This window comes from Hirundo rustica, chromosome 7 (genome assembly GCF_015227805.2).
Source record: "Hirundo rustica isolate bHirRus1 chromosome 7, bHirRus1.pri.v3, whole genome shotgun sequence".
In the NCBI taxonomy this organism is placed as follows: Eukaryota; Metazoa; Chordata; class Aves; order Passeriformes; family Hirundinidae; genus Hirundo; species Hirundo rustica.
This window is the reverse complement of record NC_053456.1, coordinates 25,689,906-25,711,631: the sequence shown is the minus strand read 5'-3', so window position 1 is coordinate 25,711,631 and position 21,726 is coordinate 25,689,906. Positions and strand designations below refer to the sequence as shown.

The 21,726-nt window shown below is 41.5% G+C and overlaps 2 protein-coding genes and 2 non-coding genes across 6 annotated transcripts; 1 reads left to right on the top strand and 3 right to left on the bottom strand.

The window, feature by feature from the left end:
- Positions 1-290: 290 nt before the first annotated feature.
- Positions 291-3,879, bottom strand: EEF1B2 (eukaryotic translation elongation factor 1 beta 2). The gene is made up of 6 exons (XM_040070450.2): positions 3,749-3,879; positions 3,431-3,553; positions 2,229-2,352; positions 1,825-1,891; positions 1,049-1,174; positions 291-525 (listed from the first exon to the last, which is right to left on the bottom strand). The coding sequence occupies exons 1-6, from the start codon at positions 3,826-3,828 to the stop codon at positions 371-373; spliced, it is 675 nt and encodes a 224-aa protein (XP_039926384.1). The 5' UTR covers positions 3,829-3,879; the 3' UTR covers positions 291-370.
- On the bottom strand, positions 1,399-1,532 carry LOC120755512 (small nucleolar RNA SNORA41). The gene has a single exon (XR_005701810.1). It is a non-coding gene; the product is annotated as a small nucleolar RNA SNORA41 (small nucleolar RNA).
- LOC120755509 (small nucleolar RNA SNORD51) lies at positions 1,964-2,043 on the bottom strand. The gene has a single exon (XR_005701807.1). It is a non-coding gene; the product is annotated as a small nucleolar RNA SNORD51 (small nucleolar RNA).
- A 472-nt stretch (positions 3,880-4,351) lies between the features above and the next one.
- On the top strand, positions 4,352-19,382 carry NDUFS1 (NADH:ubiquinone oxidoreductase core subunit S1). Of its 3 annotated transcripts, none has more exons than XM_040070446.2 (19): positions 4,352-4,490; positions 4,987-5,054; positions 5,285-5,376; positions 6,796-6,903; positions 8,006-8,082; positions 8,170-8,251; positions 8,358-8,488; positions 9,195-9,380; positions 11,014-11,148; positions 11,541-11,655; positions 12,642-12,787; positions 13,272-13,400; positions 14,400-14,529; positions 15,018-15,178; positions 16,715-16,869; positions 17,451-17,626; positions 18,353-18,487; positions 18,684-18,756; positions 19,036-19,382. In XM_040070446.2, exons 2-19 carry the CDS (start codon positions 4,991-4,993, stop codon positions 19,125-19,127), a joined length of 2,187 nt encoding a protein of 728 aa, XP_039926380.1. In that variant the 5' UTR covers positions 4,352-4,490; positions 4,987-4,990; the 3' UTR covers positions 19,128-19,382. The 3 variants fall into 3 exon arrangements, with proteins under 3 accessions (XP_039926380.1, XP_039926383.1, XP_039926382.1); XM_040070449.2 differs by lacking the exon at positions 4,352-4,490 and adding an exon at positions 4,704-4,724; XM_040070448.2 differs by lacking the exon at positions 4,352-4,490 and adding an exon at positions 4,853-4,872.
- Positions 19,383-21,726: the final 2,344 nt, after the last annotated feature.

Sequence of the window (21,726 nt, the reverse complement as noted above, 5' to 3'; positions counted from 1 at the left end):
TTGTACTCCTGTTTACCCACTAAAACATTGCTTGCACTTTGACTGAGCCCTGCTCCTTTGCCTTAAAACCATCTCTCCTTCCAGAGGAATTCCAGACATTTCCAAAGGAGCAATTTTCTCCGCAGATGGAGGAAAGAGGACAGAGCATTTCAATATTTTAAAGCCATGGTAATGTTAACTCTGAAGGGATGCTCTGCTCATGTTCCTGGACTACAGTGAGGCCTCAGAGCAACCTTTAAGTTCAGTTTCAGCTTCTACTGTACTCATAAAGAAAACCTTACATTTGTGAGCTGGATTACGCTAAGATTCTGAAACAAGCAGAGACACTGCACATTTTTTGCAACAACATTTATTCTAGATATATCAAGACTTAAATCTTATTGAAAGCAGCTACATCCATTGATTGTACATAATCTTCAAAAGCTGTTATTCTCTCTTCCAGCATATCTGTTCCAACTTTATCATCTTCAACAACACACTGGATCTGAAGCTTTTTGATACCATAGCCAACAGGTACTAGCTTGGCTGCAAAATAAAAAAAAAAAAAACAAAACACAACCATTTAGTACTCCTTAATTGGTGCAATCTCTTAAAAACACAGATCTAAGAATGAACTGACCAAAGAAATTTGCAGGAGTATATAAAAACAACCTTTGGCCCCACATTATAGACCATCTAATTAACAACCTAAAATCCATTACAACCAACAGAAATGTTTCTTTCTGTGGACCTCCACCCCTTCCTCAAACCAGTGATATGGGTGGGTAAAGGTGTTCGTTTGCAATCAGGAATTGTACAGGGAGATGCATGATAGCAGAGTTCAAGTGTTATACCTTTAAAACCTGTATTTGATTCTTAACCAGACCACTGCACCAATACACCTTCTTTGACCATGTAAAGATGCTGAAGTACTGTAGTATTACAGTTCCCCCTTTACAGCTGCCTACATTTCAGAGATTAGCAAACAGCAACCACAAGTCCAACTACTCATATACCATCCCAAGGGCCTGCACTCCCCTTCCCTGCTCTGAAATGTCCCCATACTTACAAGATCCCCAGACCAAGCCATCTGCTTGAATGCTTCGAACACACTCCTCTAGTTTGGCCATGTCTGTCTCATCATCCCAAGGTTTCACATCAAGCAAGATCGATGACTTGGCAACAACAGCTGGTTCTGGGGGAAGAAAATCACCACAAAAAGGTAGGAATCTTTCAAAACCTCATGAATATAGTTGCAAACTGGTTTTACAAGGGCAACTTATCCAATTTCCTGAACAAGAACCTGCTCACATTGCTGTGACAGGCCTCTGGTACCAATGTACATTTCTGAAGTACTGCAGCTCACATCTTAACATTCAATATTGTAGATACATGATGCATACACAGATTGAAGTATGACAGTGTTTGTTACATAGGAAATCCTTTTCAGAACATCTGAAAAGGAGCCTAATGCTGTGTAACAGTTTATTTTCCACAGAGGGAATACTGCAACTGCTACGGTTCTGAACAGTTCCAGGCCAGTAGCTGTGGAAGAATTTGTGTACTTTTTTAAGAAAAACCTCACATTATCTCAATTTATGTAGAAAGCTCAGTCTCTGGAAAGAAAAAGCAGGAGTGTATGAATCAGAACAAAAAGCACGATAACATTCCTATTTGCTATGGGAAGGCTGAGCTCACTGGCAATTCAAGTGAAGCTAATTACTCCTGTCTCATTCTAGTCAAGCTGATCTATTATTACAGTTAATTAGTGTTTCTAGCCATCCTGTTCAAATGCATGAAAATTAAGTCAAGCATAAAATATTAGGAAATTCTTGGCACACATACTTTTGGACTTCTTTGATTCATACTGGGCCAGACGCTCTTCCCTCAGTTTCTTTGCTTCTTCACTTTCCTGAAAGAGAAATTTGTAGTTACAGAAGAGCACCAAACCTCTGCATCTCCTAATTGTTACCAAACTGACTGGCATCTACTCAGATAAAAACAAATCATCACAACTGTCAGCCGAAAGATGGTGATTTTTTGTTTTACTCATCATGTAACCAGTCAAAGTTGGACACTTCACGCATTCCAACACATTATTTTCTGAGTTTTTACATTCCAAGCCTTGCTATTCTACAGAGATAGCTACACTGGAGAATTGCAAGTAGGATCTGTTAGAAACGTATAATCTGCATACCTGCGTTAATTTCTAAAAAGCAATAATAACAATACAAAAAGGTCACAAGTACCTCCTCATCATCAGATCCAAAAAGGTCAATGTCATCATCATCTTTGCTATCTGTGGCTGCACCTGTCGTGTCCTCAACATCAGCAGGACCATATTTTCCCAACGCCTTCTTTACTCCTGGCAAGCTGAAAGAAAAATGCAGCTATTAGGAACCTACTCAAACATCAATACAATCACTGTCAGTTTATCAATACACCTACAAATGCATTTGTAATGAAAGTTTGTGCCAAAGAGTAAAAATCCAATTCTGCTACTTGGAATCAGAACCTCATGAAAGACAGCAACCAATGCCCCTGATATGCCAGCTGAGTAACTTGTGAATGTGGGACTTGCTGTAGCTCAAAGCTGTTATGGTCCTGCCTGCCTAAGTACATGGATAGGAAAAGCCGTCTTATTGGAATCCCTTAACTGCATTGTGTTCTGTCTAGGAGGAACTACCAAGTTCTTCATGCTTCTCTAGAACTACTTTCACTTGTTTAAATATTAGGAAATTACTAAAAACACATCACTGCAAGGTAACTACTACTTTCCTAAGTTTTCAGTGAACACTTTACCCTAAACCTTCACTCTCAACAGTACAAGGGACCAGGACTACTGAATTTACCTTCTCTTGCAGCTCATATACTCCTGTTATCTTAGAATAAGCTCATAGCTGTCCTACTAGCCACAGAACTGGCTTTTGATTTCAGGAATTGTAAACAGTTTCCAGAGTGGACTTTGTGAAACCACGTCAGAATCTCAGTCCCCTTTAGCATTACAAAGGCTTCAGAACCAGACTGGCGACTGAGCCATCCGTCTTTGGAAGAGCTCCCTCCGAACAGGACTGAAGCTCAGAGACGGCAGTGTAGCAATACTGACCCTATCTATGCTGTACATTTTCAGAGAGGATTGCAGTCGCCACGGATGTCAATAAGCAAGCACCTTTCATGAAACACTTAAAGCCACTAAAAGAGAGAAGAGATACTGTTTCCTATCTTATCTCCTTTTTTTTTCCCCCCATGTCCTTCGGTACTGCAAATCATTAATTTTGTCCTCCGTATGGACAGAAGAGGTCTGCTCCATTTCTGGAGCTGTTTGTGTTCCAACGACACAAAACGCCACGTGGTGCCACTGAAAACCGGTTCTGTTCAAACTCAACGAAACAAACGAAACTATCTGTAGACTAGTTCGGGGAGATATTGCAGGTTCGGAATTTAACCATACCTTGCCTTTTGCTTTTCATACGACTTAATATGATTGTACCACCGGAGAGCATGGAACAAATCTGCAGGCGGCGGGGCAGCGATCGCTTCGAAGACTGCTATGTCAGCCTGCGAAGGGACGTACCTGCGAAGAACAAGCCAAATTAACTCCCCTGCTCGGGGCACGCAGGAACACGTGGAGCAGCGGCGGCCGCCGCCGAGCAGCGCCGCCCGTGCAGCTGCCGGGGTGATTCAGGGCCCTCCCGCGTCCCCACCCCTTGTCTCCGCCAGACCCGACTCACCTTCCCCACACCCCGGCAACCCCCCCGCCGCCTCTCACCCCTCGATGTAGCTCTTGTCGGCCAGGAAGTCATTGAGGACGCGGAGGCCCGCGGCGGACTTTAGGTCCCCGAAGCCCATGGCGGCGGCGCGCGGCCCACTCGCTGCGCCCGCCCCGACCGCCACCGCCGCGGGAAAAGGCCGCGGCGCGCCTGCGCCGGCTTTATATAGCGGCGGTATCCCTGCGCGGGACTAAGCGCACATGTATTCCTCCGCGAGAGCGAGCCGCGAGGTAGCTCCTCACGGGTCGGCTGCTGCAGCGCAGGGGATGCAGCGGACGGGACACTAAAGGTGCGGGAAACGACGAAATAATAAAAGCGAAGCTGACTGTAAACCCTAGGAAGGTTTGCGGAGTTACAGGGGTTTTGCAACATTGTGCGATTGCCACGCCACGCCCCGCCCCGCTGGCACAGCGGAAGTTGCCGGAGTTGAGCGAAGAAAGAGACGGAAAGGAACGGAACTTGCCGAGGGAAGGGCAGCGCGTATGACGGTGGCCGAAAAGGCTGCGGGCCAGCGGCGGAAATTGCCCGCGTCATCGTTCGCCGATAGCTTGCCGGAAATACCCGAAGCGGTTCGCTCCGGAGGTTGCCGAGCTCGAACTGCCCTCTCCGGAGATTACCGAAGAAGGCTCCGGAGATAGCCGAAGGGGTCTGAGGGCAGCTGCGGAAAGGCCCGAGGCCGCCGCCATAGAGGCCGAGGCGGAGCGCAGCCGTCCCGCGGCGCCGCCGCCCGTCCCGCGCCAGGTAACGGCGGTGCCGCTGCAGGCGGGCTCGCTGGGCGCGGCTGCCGCCCCTCCGGGCGCCTCCGCCCGCCGCCGCTCCCGGTGTCCTTGACGGGGCGGGCGGCGGGCCGGGGGCTGCCCGGCGGGCGGCGGCGCCTCCAAGGTGACCCCCGCGCCGGGTAGCGCTGTCGCCGGCCGTGCCCTCGGCCCCCGGGACGGCGACACCGGGCCCGCCGCCGCCGAGCTGCGCCGTCCGGTCCGTGGGGGAGCGGGGCCGGGGCCGGCGCTCCGCTGCAGGCGGAGAGGCCGCTGGGTGACATTCCTGTGTGTGATGTATAGTTTGTTAGGGAATCGTATCTTGCGTTTGGAGGAGGTAACTCGCTCTCCCGTAACTGTACATATAGGTGTGCAAACGTGCTCCTTTGCAAGTGGTGTAGAAGTTTTTTCTCTGCCTGTTTAAAACTTGCCAGCAAACATTTGAGCTGATAACAACAATGCTGTTTTTTCTCTTACCAAAGCACCATGCTTCGACTGCTTGCTGTTCCCAGGACCTTAGCTGGGGTCACCCAGTCCTCCAGAGTATGTGGTAAGCGTCTGTGGTTTATATCTGGGTCTCTGGTGATAAATGTATGTACAGTTCATTTATCGAAGGGCCCCTATGCATACTCGGTTTGCAGGCTAAGGGAGTCTGTGTTGCACTCTTGGTAGAGCTGGGATTCTGTCGGCACTCTATAACTAAAATCAGGACTGAGGGGGTCTGATGGTTTCCATCTAGCAGTAACTGAAAGTTGTTTTTTCTTTTTCCATGTCCTTCAGGGCGTACAACAGCAACAGCAGCCAGCAACCAAATAGAGGTGTTTGTGGATGGCCATCCTGTGCTGGTGAATCCCGGAACCACAGTACTGCAGGTGCTGCGGGGAATGGCATTCTCAATTTTCTGGGACTTCCCATCTCACTTCTTGGAAGCATGTTCTGTTCCATACAGTAAAAAGCGACCTGCCTCTATGTTGTTTCTTGCAATTCTTTAGAGGTGTTTTAACTGTGATGCAATTTCATGTGACAGAAATCCTTGGAGGAATTCAGCATTTGGAAAAGAAAAATATGCCATGGTTGCTTGAAAGAAGATGCATGCAGTATCATTCCCAGCTACAAAACTTTATGCAATGCAGTAACAGACTTTGATAAATTTTGGTTGAACTTCTATCTCTGAACACTGTGTGACCTCGCAGTAGTTCAGAACCTGTACATTCTGTGTTTTGTTACAGTGTGTCTTGGGTGAATGGGGGATTGTCTCCTTTTAGTTATTAGTTGTTATGATTCAGAGTGCTCTTCCTTAGCTGCTTGTATTATTCTTGGCGTGGGAAGAAAGGGAACCTGGCTCTCCCAGCCTGTACTGCACGTTGTCACTTTTTAGGCTAAAATTTCAAGTAAAGTTTTTTTTTAAGACACCATTAAATGAAGATGTTGTATAATGAATTAGAACATTAGAATATGCAATTTATTTCAAGATATAGCCCTTGTTCTTTGGATAGAAGTTCCTAATTTATATAGGCATTAGAATGCCGCCAGCAGGAACCTAGTGTAATTTTTTCTTAAATGCTATTTTTTTTAAATTAGTTTTTCAGTTTAGCTAATGTGGTCCTTTTTGGTAGAAATTGTCAGAAAAACTAGATGTTATTAGAGGTTTTTGTATTAAATTCAGTGGTATTTCTTCTGGCAGGCATAGCTGTAATGCTGTAGCATAGATCCCATTAGCTGCGGGGGTTTTATGCAGGAAAGGCTGTCTTCATCTGTTCTCTGGAAATCTATTGGCTCTGTCCTCCTGTCTCTTCTGTCATGTTGTCTTTGAGTTTGGGGGCTGCTGAAGTTGGAGATTGACTGTGCTGGAGTACCTTTATACACAGTATCTGTGTTGTTGAATTACCAGGAATCATTATCCCCCATTGTTGCTCCCTTTATGTTTTTCAATTTTTACTTTCATGCGCCGTTCCTTAAAGAGTGTATGTGTTCTTTAAAAAGTTACTTGTATTGCTAGTGCTCAGTTTCAGAGAATTTTCTCTGTTATTGGAGGAAAGAATGAAAAAGAGGTCAGATCTCATTTCCTTAATCACTTACAAAGGTTAGAGAAACTCTATTTGTAATTGATATCCTGGCGTTTTTTGTTCCATCACAATTTTTTATTTATGGTCACTTCTTAAGATGAAAGGTCAAGTGCACTCTGTTCTTGAGCACTGATAGCGTTACTCTTTGAAAAGCTGCATAGTGTTTTCTGAGGTGGAACTGAAAAGTCTAAGATTTAATTTTCCTTTGTTTCTATCTTTTTATAGGCCTGTGAAAAGGCTGGAGTTCAGATACCTCGTTTTTGTTATCATGATCGTCTCTCTATTGCTGGAAACTGTAGGATGTGTCTTGTGGAAATAGAGAAGGCTCCAAAGGTATTGTTTGTGTTTCATAGGAATTGCAAAATGGAACTCTATAGGATTTTTTTGCTGTGCTTTGGGCCTAGTTTAAATCTTGTAAATGATTGTTGTCATTCAGCTGCTCAAAGCAGTTTTTTTCTCATCTCCCCACTGGACTGCAGTGATTGCTTACGAGTCAGAGTCAGTTCTCAGGTTATTATGGACTACCTTGCTCTTGGACATGAACATTTCATAGCTGTGTGTTTGCTCTTAGATGCATTTTATGCTTTGTATTTGTAGCTTCAGCCACACATTTTCAGCTGATACTACAGAAATAATAAACTTCAGATACTGTATGAATTTAGCTGTAGGATTAGTACCTGCAGGTTCATTCTAAGTAAAGATTGCAGTTAGTTTATATTTTAATGCAGATATCTGTTGTGAAATAGTTGATTTCAGGAGTGAACACTGTCTTCAGCAGTACTAAGGAATCTATGCACATTTTGGAGTTCACATTTATTACACATTTATTACACACAGTCTTGGATTACACATTTATATGCACACATAAAATTTTTTAGCTCACCCCAACTTCAGTTCCATCACTTTAGTTTTGTGTCTGTGGAAATGTTGGGTTGTCACTAAAGGTGGAAGGCATGATCTGAATGAAAAGTAAGAGGGATTTGTTTACTAAGCAGGAGTTTTTGTTAATCTTGCAGTAATCTTGAGAAGAATTTTATTCCAAGACTTTATACAGGCTTTGTGCAAATAAATGTCTTGTAAATGATTCATACTCTGAACTTCAGTTCTAGAGGTTTTCTAGGTGTCTGCTGAAGCTCTTTGATTATACCTGACATTCTTAATGCTGTAACTGCTTAAATTGGGACTGGAAACTGTAGAGTTTTTAACTTTAAATAAATCATAACTAATTAAAGTTTTTATATAGCAGATTATTCATAAATATGGCTTCTAGGGATTTTATCAGTTAGACTCTCTTTTTTTCCTTGCAGAGCTCTTTATTTCTATTTATTTATAACAGACACCTGTGTTAGAATTGGTGGGGGAGGAGGTGGGGGTTTGTGCCCATGCTGAGAGGAAATAATCTTGTGTTCATGCTTGCTTTTTATGGTTGTTGCAGCCAGTTGCTGCTTGTGCCATGCCAGTTATGAAGGGCTGGAATATACTGACAAACTCGGAGAAGTCCAGGAAAGCAAGGTACCTTTCTTTTAGCCTCCTTTGGCTGATCAGTTGTATTATCTGCTAAATTATGTTGACATTAACTTCATTCTCTGAACCTAACAGAGAGGGTGTAATGGAATTCCTGCTGGCAAATCACCCATTGGACTGTCCTATCTGTGATCAGGGTGGAGAATGTGATCTGCAGGTACAACATCCAATTTAATTATGTAGACTTCTGTATAATGCTCTTGTCTTAGGCGAAATTGTGCTTTCCAGCAGCCTAGACATGTGTGTTCTGTTGTCTGTTGTAGGATCAGTCAATGATGTTTGGCAGTGATAGGAGCAGATTTAGAGAGAGCAAACGTGCTGTGGAGGACAAGAACATCGGCCCATTAGTCAAAACCATCATGACTCGGTGTATACAGTGCACTCGATGCATCAGGTAAAGTCCTTCACTTTCACTGAGGAGAGGACTAAGCAGGCATATTTGTGTCAGTTTGTTACTAGTGAAGGAAACCCTGTGAGGGGTAGTCAGTTTTTTAAAAAAATCTTTTCTGATGATACTTAAAAATTTTATTTCTATTAGTGGCTCATAGCTGGTTTCCTGGAGCTACCAGACAGGAAATAGAGAAAGATGGCCAGTGCATGAAAGTGAAATCAGAGTTCTGCAGGGCAGAACTGGTCCCATGGTGTTGGCAGAATGGATATGTGACTTCCTCAGCCACAAGTTGTAAGATTTATTTATTTTTGATAGCCTCTGGTAGCTATATTTATGCTGTTCTGTAGCCCTGAGGTGCTGTACTGGCCAGCTTGAGCTGGATGGAAAAGAATACAATGTACCCAACTAGTTCTGGAAGGAACTTGTTAGTTAGGATTGATCTTGGACTCAGCTTGTGTAACACAGTGAGTACTGAACTGCTGTGTTTTTTGATATAAGTCCGCCTAGTTTCTGTAGCCCTTTCTGAGTGAAATTCTGCAGATGGTCCTGCATGTAATGGCGCTGACTAATGCATCTAAACAATTGTTTTCTTCTTTCAGGTGTATGAACTAATGTTTTTGTCTTAAGAAAATGAGATGAGGGCTGAAAAATGTTCTATATTGCAGCTGTACATGCCAGATGTGTTTCTCCTTTTTTGTGCACCTACCAGGTTTGCTAGTGAGATTGCAGGGGTAGATGACTTGGGAACAACTGGAAGAGGAAATGATATGCAAGTTGGCACTTACGTTGAGAAAATGTTTATGTCTGAGTTGTCAGGAAATATTATTGACATCTGCCCAGTTGGTGCTCTGACCTCCAAGCCGTATGCCTTTACTGCTCGCCCATGGGAGACAAGGTAGGTGTCTTAACTCATACTGAAGACACAGCTTTCTCTGTTTGTTATACACCATATCTTAGAATATGTCCATCTGCGATACCAAAGGTTTTCTCTGATTTTTATTTTCTGTGTTCTTGTTGTAGACTTTCCCATAGACTGAATCTAACACAAATTTTGTAACAAATTTTGTTACAGCTTATATAAGAAAAGGAAAAATGTTATAGCTTGTAGACCGTTCTTCCCTTATTTTTACCCTAAAATGTTTTGGACTTGTAGATGTGCTGATTGCTTAATAAAAGATGCATATAAAGAAAAATACAAATTGAATAACTCACTAATTGTTGAGGATATTATTTTAAATATCTTGTGAAACTAAGCTGTTCAGCTTCAGAGCAGACCTCTGTGGGATTTTCTGAAGTAGTTACTTAACCCTAAACACGACCTGAAACATATTCAGGAGCCAGAATCACAGAAGGTTAAGGGTTGTAGTGGACCTTGAAGGTGATCTAGTCACAACCACCCCTGCCACGGGCAGGGATGCCTCTCACTAGATCAGGTTGCTCAAGACTTTACCCAGCCTGGCCTGGAACATAGGAAACATGCTGGTTTGGCCATCCCAAGGATATTCAAAATCCCCCAAGAGCCGTTGTAATTAGCCTGGAGGAATAGGGGAAGGCGGAGGAAGGTGCCTCCCCACGAGTCGGCTCTCCGGGGAGGTGCAGGGTGTCATTACACCCGTGTCCGCTGGAAGGCTCCCGAAGCACGAGTGCGGCCACCGCATCAGTCTCTGCCAGCAGTTTTGTCCTGTCATAAACCAGTGGCACTCTGTGACAGAATTACATCCTTAACCCACCTTCAGGAGATAAACAGCAGGCAAGGAACACATCCAGACAGCAAGGTGTTACATAACACAGCTCTGAGAATGTGTGCAGCAACTCTGAGACCGGCACCTAGTTGCATTAAACTAATACAATGAGCGCTTATAAACAAATTTGTTTCAACGTGCTCTGGTCAGATCTGTTGTTACGTCAACTCTTCATGCCCCACACTGGATGCTTTAAAAGAGTGTTGTGATTTAACTCAGCAGGCAGCTAAATACCACATAGCCAGTTGCTCATTTCAGCTTCCCATAGGGCATGGGAGAGAAAATTGGTGGGGGGGGAATGTAACATTTGTGGGCTGAAATAAAGACAGTTTAATAGGACAGAAAAAGAAAATTACAATAATGATAAAAGGATTTGAATTTACAAAGCCAGTGATGCACACTGCAATTGCCCAGCCAGTCCCTGAGCAGCAGCCCCCAGCCAGCTTTCCCCCTCGTTCACATGCTGGGATTGCTGCTGTGTGGTGCAGAACATCCCTTTGCCCCACTGGGGTCAGCTGTCCTGCTTGTGTCCCTCCAGGTTCTCGTGCCCCCCAGCCTCCTTAATGGTGGGACGGGGTGGGAAGCTGGAAAGTGCTTGATGTGGTGTAAACATAGCTTGGCAACAACTAGAACATCCCTGTGTTATCACACTATTCGTACCCTAAATCAAAAATACAGCACTCTACCAGTTACTATGAAGAAAATCACCTCTATTCAGGCCAAAAATAAGACACTTGTTGCTTATATATGAAAGCCTGCAAGTGGTTTGTTTGTTCTTATAAACAGGAAGGTAGAGTCCATTGATGTTCTTGATGCAGTTGGAAGCAACATCGTAGTGAGCACGAGGACTGGAGAAGTGATGAGAATTTTGCCAAGGCTGCATGAAGATATCAATGAGGAATGGATATCTGACAAAACAAGGTGTGTGGATGTGCTTGTACTCACGTGTTTGGACATGCATTAAAGGCACACCTTGCAGAACCAGAAATGTGCACTGTAGCACCAACTTCGGTATTCAGCTGTTAGTATTGTAGAGCTACAGTGAAGAAGAATAATTGATGAAATACCTTTTTTAATTCTGTAATTGAATTTGATGAGTTTCCTAATGTTCTGATTTTTGTAACATTTTTTTGCAGTGACTTTTATTTCTATTACTGATTGTTTTGTGTGTTTTTGAGAAGCAAAAGTTAAACTTTCAAAGGAAATATTTCTTGGTTTTCTCTTTTCTAGAAGCTTGCAATTAGAAAACACACAGAATTATACACAAATATCTTTGTCTTTTCTCTTTTGTAATATTCTTGGTGTTCACTTAGGTTTGCTTATGATGGTCTGAAGCGTCAGAGACTTACACAGCCAATGATGAAAAATGAGAAAGGAGTCTTTGTTTATGCCTCATGGGAGGATGTATTAGCTCGTGTTGCTGGTGTGGTAAGGACAATTTTGAATATTAGTAGTCTAAAATTAATTTCTAAAGCTTGGATGTAATACAAATATTAATGAGTTACATTAAAAATAACTTTTTCTTTAAGGTTGGAGGGGAACATTTGACTGCTAATCCATTGTTTCCACTTAAATTCCTTATTTTTACTAACACTTCCTGTTTCATGAATTGGAGCTTTTAAAGAACTTATCATGGTTTCATTTGGCGCACTGCAAGAGAAATTACTTTTATTTAAATACGAAAGTAAACTGTTGCTTCAGAAATTTAGGAGGAAGCAATTTTCCTGAATACTCTGCTCTATCTGAAGACATCTTTAAATTTATTTAAACTGTGCTATCACCACTTTTGCCATCAAAGACATTAAGTCTGTATTACTTATTTCTGAATTGTGCTTTCCTCAGTGCTTTCTCTGTGTGGTGATTGATTCTGCAGCTCAAATGAAGTGCTGCATGACTGCTCTGGATTTTGATTAAAAATTTTATGTGGGTGAAGTAGAATTGAATAACTGTAATTGAACTTTCCTCAAGGATGTTTTTGCCCATGGTACAGTAGCAAGGTTTGTTACAAAAGCTATTTCTTCTCAGATAAAACCTTTGAGATAAGTTTACTACCAGAGCTTGTGTTACGGGAGTTTGTATTCTGTCTGCGCTGTGGCTTTGTTAAAATAAAAGCATTCACCAACCTTCCTCACCCAGCACACCAAATGAGAATTAGCTACACCTGAGTGATAACTCAAGTGGGAGAGACCTGCCTAGAATACAGAGAGTTCTTCCTTGCTTATCATGAGTTCTGAAGGAGCTGGAGTTGCTGCCTGGCAGGAATCAGACACCACTGATCCATTTGCGCTACTCCAGGCCAGCGGTTGCACTGCTGGCTTTGGCACACCCTTAATATAACAAATACTTACCTTGGCTAAATGAGAATTTATTTCAGTGGTTTCTTTTGTTTATGTTTGTACTTCATTTCTCTCCAGCTCCAGGCAGTGGAAGGTAAGGAAATAGCAGCAGTTGTAGGAGGGCTGGTGGATGCAGAAGCACTAATAGCTCTGAAAGACCTACTGAATAGAGTGAATTGTGATACACTCTGCACTGAAGAGATCTTTCCTACTGCTGGAGCTGGGTAAGAGGACAGGCAATGTCTGTCTGTAATTAATATGTTAATAAACTTTCCAGTCTACAGATCAGCTCATGGCAATATTCTGAAATTAGCAGGGATAACAATTGCTGATGCATTAGCAGGATTTATTTGAATTTGAACAACACTCACATATACAGAGTATCTATGGACTGAGTTGATTCATAGTCTCTACTCCAGTAAGGGTTGCACACTTTGCCCCATGTTGCCCCGTGTGTATGGCTGCTGCAGTTTTACAGTCACTGAAAGCCAGTTACACTCTGTTGTCAGCTGGAAAAGTTAGTCTACTTCTATTTATGGGGTGGAAACTTTAGTACAGTTATGATTAGTAATTTGGGTTGAAAAATCTCTTTTTTCTTCTCCTTTTCCTGAGATGAAAAAATATTTTGAGCGTCTACAATCTTTACCGTAACTTCATTCCTTCCCTCTACTGAATTCTCATCCTCGTTCTTACATCTTTTTGTTACAGCACAGATTTACGCTCTAACTACCTGCTGAATACCAAGATTGCTGGGGTGGAGGAGGCAGATGTCCTCCTTCTGGTTGGCACCAATCCACGCTTTGAGGCACCGCTTTTTAATGCTAGAATTCGAAAGAGGTTCGTATTCCATGGTGGTGAACAAGCATGTGAATCCATCTGGATTTGATACAGTGCTCGGTTGGAGCTGCAGGCAGTAACTTGAGAGCATTCATTCAAATGGGATCATTGGATTTAGTTCACCTTTTAGTAAAGGGAATGGTGATTTATGTGTGGAAAAAGGGTAGGACCCTGTAGTGTAGAGCTAGTTCATTCTCACTTTGACATTTTACATTAAGTTCATCTACTCAGACATCTATTCCTTTGTTACGTTACACAGACACCTCAGATTTTCTGTTTTATAGAAGTCTGTTAAAGCATATTCCTTAAAGATTTATTTTCAGCATCAGCTTACTGCTTTTTGTATTGTAACAAATCAGATGTGCTGAGTTTAGAAGCAGTCATTCCAGCTTCACGTTTTCTTGGCCAAGTAGCGTGGCTTTCCCAAACTTTTGAACATAGCTAATTCAATTTTAATAAGATATGTCAGTATGAGGCACATGAGGTCTATAAAAGCACTGTCCTCCTTAATGCTGGGATCTTTGAAAATACATCATTTTAAACAGTAATGGTGTTGAAATTTTGAAAGGAGAAAGTGCAGTGAGACTTTTGAATGTATATTTTCATGTCTTTTTATAAGTCTGTGCCATGAGAAGCTGCAAAAAAGAAAAAAAAATTCTAACCAACTAGATTTTTCTGTGTTTATCTAAGAAATAAGTGGATTTCTAAAACTGAGTTGGCAGAAGCTTGAGGGGAGGAGGGAATTGAGTAATGAACTTGTCATGTGAGGTGTGTTGCTGTACTGTTTCTGGAATATATCTAGAGAAATAATCCAAAAAAACCTTGAGGCTTGCTTAACAGTCAGAATAAAGCTAAATTGCATCTTACCAAAACAAGGAATGCCATTTAAATTCCTTTGCCATCCTACTTTAAGTTACTGCTGAAGTTATAATTAGTGGCTTTGATTGAGTAAAACTCTGTATTTCTTTAATTTTTATAAAGTGTTGATTCTATTTTCAGCTGGCTTCACAATGACTTGCAAGTGGCCCTTGTTGGCTCTCCTGTGAATTTGACCTACACGTATGAACATCTAGGAGAGTCCCCACAGATACTTCAGGACATTGCTTCTGGCAAACATGCCTTCTGTAAGGTACACAGAACTTAGAGTGTGACTGTTAAATTCCACAGGTATTGAGTAATAATCTGAACTCTCCAGAAACAGATTTGAAGAAAAGTACCATGTTGTAGGTGGGGTATTTGCTTTTAATCAAATGCAGAGCTGAGGTAATGATTAGTGTGCACCAAGTATGTATAAACTCTGTAATATATTCCGGTGTGTAAAACTTCGCAGTGCAGGAAACTCCTGGGATATTTCTTGACATAAAACAGGCTGTTCCATGCGCTGCTGTTTCCACTTAAATGTGTGATTATCAAGCAAACAGTTCTGTACTGACAAGGTAGTTTCCTGCTTACAGCAGTTTCTCTTGGCTTTATCTCTAAATGAAACAACTGAGACTGTTTTGGAACCATAGGTTTGCATGGAAGACTCATGGAGAAATTTGGGGATTTATTACATTTTCTGTACCAGGAATTGTCTTTGTAGCTGTGGAATGAATTTCTGATTCTTGGCTTGCACAGGTCCTCGACCAAGCCAAAAAGCCGATGGTGGTGGTGGGCAGCGCAGCCCTGCAGCGCGGTGACGGAGCTGCCATCCATGCTGCTGTTTCCACCATTGCACACAATGCCAGGGCCAAGAGCGGTGCTGGTGCTGATTGGAAGGTCATGAACATCCTACACAGGTTTGCTTTAAAATGTTTCTGGGAGCAGCTTGATGGCACATTGGGCTGCACAGGTTGCCACAATGTATATGTACAGATTGCTTTGTATACACACAAGCAGCTTATTGGGTTAAAACCTGTAGGGAATATAAAAAACAGAAATACAAGCTAGCAAAAAGTTCTTAATAAAAATGGGTTCCTTGACCTGGCTCTCCAAGAGTTTCTATTAATTTATGATATTCAAATGTAGAATTTAAGGTTTCAGTTTAGACATAGAATACAAGAGAGCTTAATAACATCTACCACAGTGCCCAGCAGGATGCACAGCAGACCAGTGTCACTTCCTAAATGACTGCATTTTATCTAGAGGAAGAAAAACAAAATGGCCATATTTAAATAATATGATTTCTTAGTTTGGGTTTTTTTAATATTCCTTTTACTGTGCAGCTTCTCAACTGAATTGTTAATAGAAAGGCTTCAAAGATTTTCATTTGAGAGCTTTTGATATTAGCTATTCAGTTTGTCAGGATATTACTCCTTTTAATAGACAAGCTTCTCTTTGGACAGTCCTTCACCACTCCCTTTCTAAAACTCTGACTGTCAAATTGACCATCTCTGTAAAGGAAAAATTATTTCACCAAATGTAACGGCTCTCAATTCTGGAGACTCAACAAATTTCTTCTGCCAAAACCAGCTTTATTGATGTAAAAATAGTATAGTTAGAGCAGGGCTTGGTCCTCTGAAGAAAACTTGAATATAACATTCTGCTGCTGAAACTGAGGTATTTAGTACCAAAATACTGATGAGTTAAAGAATGCTCAAGATACAAGTGTTGTTTTGCAGTCATTCGTACTGACTTCCATACTTACGGTGCCCCATCCATTCTACCTTAAGTGTAAAAAGCAACTTAACTTTTGAAACTTCTGTGTCTGAGACTGTCAGACAAAATGAGTTACACTGGAAGATCTGTACTCTAAAGACAATATTTTTTCTTTTAAATAAGACTTGCACCTGATTATGGAGGATTATGCAAAACTGTTGCTTTGGAAGACTTCCAGAAAATGGGAATTATTTTTTCATTCTTTTAGAAGTATTTTTACATGTGCATAAATGAATAGTGGTCTTAAGACTTTGATGATTTCAAGTAGCTGGTGGCCCTAGAGTTGGCCTTTCATCTTCCATGTGAGTGCCCTAAATTAAAGGCCTGATGAGTTCCGTTCATAGCTGAAATGTCGTCTGGAGCATCAAGCTTCACCAGTGAGCTGCCTGCCACTAGGTCCTGACTTTCAATGTCTGCCTTTATTTTTGCTATCCCACCTTAAATAGGTAAGATTCCCTGTGAAAACTTTAAATGGTGTGAAGTTGTCAAAATGCAGAACTGACTTGATACTCTTGTCAAAAATTTCAGCTGCCTTTGAGCTTCATGCTTGTCTTGTTACTATTAGGAACCTCTTACATCACTTCGAAATATTTAGTCAGAAAAATAACTTAGGTCTGTTCTGATGGGAGAGGAGAATTCTGAAATTACTTTTAGTCATGATGTATTTGTTCCTGCAGGGTTGCAAGCCAAGTCGCTGCTTTGGACCTGGGTTTCAAACCAGGAGTGGAAGCAATTAGGAAGAGTCCTCCCAAAGTATTGTATCTCTTGGGAGCAGATTCTGGTTGTATAACACATCAAGACTTGACAAAGGACTGTTTTATCATCTATCAAGGTAATTAGTAGATGTAAATTAAGAAATGTTGCTATCTTAATAGATGGAGAAAAAACGTAAACAGTGGCATAATACCCTTTGAGGAATTTTAGCCTTTGTTTTCTGCCAGGAAAGGGAACTTCTAACACACACCCTGAGATACTGATTACCTGTTTCTGAGGTAAAGCTGGGAAACTGTTAATGAGTAATAAGGGAATATAAATCAGTATAGGGCTTCTGAAACATAGCTTCATATCTGGCAGACAAAACAGCATTAGTTTCCAGCTGTTGTATCATACCAAAACATGATCTTATCTTAATCTAAGAATCCTTGTTCCAAGAACCTCCCAAATCTGAGTGACTATAAAGACTGAAGTACCGTTTACTCCTGCGTGTAGTCCATTCATTCTCCCCAGAGTATTAGCCAAGTAAGACCTTAGAGCAGCCAGCCTCGTGGGCTTCAGATTGCTGGCTAAGCAAAACTTAGAATATCCTTTTTTCCTGGGAACACAGAAATTCTGTCTTAGTAAAGCATTTCTTGTTATTTTGACTTACTCTTGTCTCACATGGTTGTGTACTGTTTCCTCTTTCCATGTATTTAGGGCATCATGGGGATGTGGGAGCTCCCATGGCTGATGTTATTCTCCCAGGAGCAGCGTATACAGAGAAGGCAGCCACATACGTAAATACTGAAGGTCGGGCCCAGCAGACAAGAGTAGCAGTAACACCTCCTGGGATGGCAAGGGAAGACTGGAAAATCATTAGAGCTGTCTCTGAGGTACTGTTGCTGTTATAGGTTGCTTCTAATAAAAGTGTACTGAGAGGTTAAGTCCTTTTTGTAAACATTTTTCAATGTAAAAAACTGTAGATTTTCAGGGAAACACATAGTTTTAAGAAGTAATGTTCTGTATTGTATCCTATGTTAATTCTCTGAGTTAAATTGTATTGTTTCCCTGTAGAGGATTGCTCTAATATTGTAGCTGCTGTATGTTGTTGGAATGCATAATGGGTGAAGCTTTGCAAGTTTTGCAGGTCTTTCTGAAGTGCTTTAGAGGAAGCTGGTGGGAGCATGCAGTTTCTTGCTTTTTAGAAAGAAAACAGCATAGAGTCTGAGGCCAGGATCTGGTATTATTAGATGAAGTCAAATATGTGCTCACTATTCAGAGGGAACAAGAGGCATTGATAATTTCATCAACTTTTATCTCATTTGGTGCTAAGCTAAGGAAAATGCAGGTATGGAAGGAGAAAAGTACATCCTGTCTTTTTTATCCTTTGTATAGCAAACAGAACAGCCTGGTTTTTAACGTGGGGAAGTGCTGGCTATGTAGGCATCAGAGGTCCAACAAAACAGTGACTTGGCTGCAATTTGTGCATTCTAACTGCCTGTGCTTTCAGGAGGGTAGACTTTTCCTCATTTTACTTTAGGGGTGTTAATGGATTGGTAATCTAAACCACTGAGTTAAATTCCTAGACTTGATGGCATTTCTTTCTGTCTATCTCTTAGTTGGCTGGTTTGACCTTGCCTTACGAGAACCTTGATCAAATACGGAAGCGTTTAGAAGAAGTATCACCCAATCTGGTTCGATATGATGATGTGGAAGAAGCGAACTATTTCATCCAGGCAAATGAATTGGCAAAGGTAAGCAGAACTGAAGCATCTTGGCATGATTTAGTGGTGTTATATAGCATAATGCTTTTAGGAAAAATCTTCATATGTAGTATGAGAAGCATTTTTTGACCTACACTGAATGTGCCAAATGCAGAATTCACTAAACAAATGCTTTAGTAACACACTTCTGTCATACAGGTGACTTTCTTTTCCTTTCTTACCACAGTTAGTGAAGCAACAACTTCTTGCTGATCCTCTTGTTCCACCTCAGCTCACAATAAAAGACTTTTATATGACAGGTATGTATAGTGTGGTCTTTCCATTCTGAGATCAGAACATTTTACTTAGCTTTACGATAAGGTTCTTAGGATTTGTTTAAAGCTTTCTGTTAACATAAATAGGACTTGAGTCTTTTGAAGAAACAAATTCTTTTAGTAAAATTATTGGAATTTACATGAAGAACAGACTGTATTTTCAACTAAATGATTTTATTTAGCCTCTTTGTATCTGGTCTGGTACTAAATTTATTTTGTATTGTTTCTGTGCACTGACATGTTTGATTTTTATTTTTTTTACAGATTCCATCAGTAGAGCATCCCAGACAATGGCCAAATGTGTGAAAGCTGTTGTTGAAGGTGCCCATGCAGTAGAAGAGCCATCCATCTGCTAGAGACTAATCAGGCTGCCACCACCTTCTAGGTTTTTGTTGCAGCTAACTGCTGTGACTGATACATTTTTTTCAAAATCTGTGTGACAGGCAGTTGTATTTTTTTTCTTCCTTCATTCACATTTTTGTCACTTCAAATAGCCCCATCGTACTACAGGACTGCTGTTGTGTCTGAGGGAACATGCAGCACTCAACTTACTGTACCCAGAGGCAGAGTACATGATGATTGTATACAAATAAATTATAAATACCAAGCCACCTGTGTAATTCGTGTAGCTCATGCTTCTTCCATGAAAATTCAGTAAGCAACTCAGACTCAGTACACCTTGATTTTCTAGGAAGGTGTTTTTGTGGTAAAAATACTAGATTGTAACTTCTTTCCAGAGTATCCAGGGATGTTAATATCAAATCCTGGTCAGAATATGAATGTGCTATTTTTGTAATGTACTTATAAAGCAAGTTGTCCCTCATACCTGCTTTATGGCAGTGTTCACAAGCCATCTCTGCTCTGGATACCTGTATGTTTCTTCATTTAGTTTCAGCTGAGACTGCTCTTGGAGGAAATTCAAATAATTTTGATGTTGTTGGGAAAAAAAAAAGCAGCTTTCGCCCAGCTTCTTCATACTGAACTGCTTTAAAAATTAGCAAAAAGACTAAAGGCCTTTATACAAATTCAAATAGAGAAAAAAATCTCAGTATGGTTTCTCTGTGCATTGATCTTCATATAGCAAAAGCGGGGGAAAGGGTTGTGTGTGGTATTTTTTTGGTTCGGTGGTTAGGGTTTTTTTATTCTTTAGAATAACTTCAGAACAGCGAATCCCTCCTCTGTATTATGCTGGTCAATGTAAATTTGGAAAAAGGATAACTTCCTTTACAACTGGCTATTAAAGTTCAGTGTGATTCTTGCAGGAATTGTGAAAATGGGAACAGTATCATAAAGCCATCATTTCCAACTGTATTTTTTTTTTAAATGGTGTTAATTTTGCATGAGGAAAAGCTACACTTTTCAGTGTAGCATAATACTGAGTGCGTGGGGGTGGTGCTGTAGAAGTCTTAATTCTATAAAATTCCTTTTTTCTTCCATGCTTAAAATTTTTCAGTAACAAACATGTATCTTTTCTAAAAACTTGTTTTCCTTTTGCCCAGGAGAAGACTTTTCCTGGTTATCCTGGTGCATCACGGTGTCCTCACACAAGCTAAGTGTTAAATGTTGGACCTGCCATCTCCAGTTACCAACAGGGACAGGGTCAGTTCTTGTGGTAAAGAAAAGGAAAACTGTTCATTTTACACAGACACTGCTATGCACGTTCGCGAGGCAGTGAGGGAGACTGCGATCTGGTTTTAATGTGGCAGTTCACAGGACCAAGTACAGCATGAAAATTTCCTCCTGTCCTTGTGGAATGTTACTTCTTTAGGAGGAACGGGGGTTTATTGGCACAGACCAAAAGAAAAATGTGTGTGACATATGCCAAAACGTTTAGGAAGAAAGGGTGTAGCTAAATCCTGTATTCAGAAAAACATTTGGTTTTCAGACTCCTAAGATGAAAACCTTTTTGTCACCCCCCCTGCCCCTGCCCCCATGTTGTACAAACACAGAGGAGTAACTTCAGCTGTGCAACAAGTCAGTTATCACTTCAGAATTTATAAAGGTTCAAAAGCTTTAGATTTTCTTTTTCCTTAAATGTTGTAGCATTACTTTGGGAGTTCTGATACGCTTTTTAGTATTTCGACAGCTCTATGTCCTTCAATTAATATGTATAGTAAATTCTTATTTCTGTTCAAAAACTGTCCAGCCTTTATCAAGAAAGGCAAGAAGGGGAGGAAGTACATGTGGTGCTCTCTGTCCTGTTTCTGCTCTCTTTCCCACCTAACTAGTTAAGTACAGAATTTTTCAGCCAAACTTGGTAATAGCAACAAGGCTCTTTATAAATGTGACTGTTGGAAGCTAGATAGGAAAGGGAGATCTAAATTAGCATTCTTATCCACTGAGTTTAGAGCGTAGCCCATCCCTTATCTCTTCACTTTGCTCTGGTGGCTGGACAGTTGGTGCACATGAGGACTTTTACCCAGCTAGTGACAAAAGGATAACAGGGTCCTGCAAAGGCAGGGAAGTGACATAGGTTGAGCAAAATACTGGAACAAAAACTACAGAAACAGGGCTATTCACACAAGTTACCTCTGTTTATTTAAGAGAAGAAGTTTACAGATAGTGCTACTACTTGCTGGTCCTGAAGCTGCAACCTCAGGTTAGCGAATTATGAAGAAGTGGCAATGAAGAGCTGGGATGGTGGGAGATAAACACGCTTGGAGTACTGTTGCTGGTGCTAAGGTAAGGTGGTAAGAGCTGACCAGCCAAGTAATAACACTGCCTGAGCCGTCAGTGTGCTGATGCAGCTCACTCCACGTGCAAGGCTGGTGGGTGCCTTTATCCCGACTCTGCTGGGGTGGGCAGGGGCTTCGTTAGGCTTTGTTTTGGAGCTGAGCGCAGCCCCGGAGGAGATGCAATTCCTGCAATTCCCGAGTGCAGCCCTGGTTCCATCTGGTGGCCAACTGGCAGAACTCAGCGGCTGCATTGCCAGTTACCTTCAGGTGCAGTAATCTT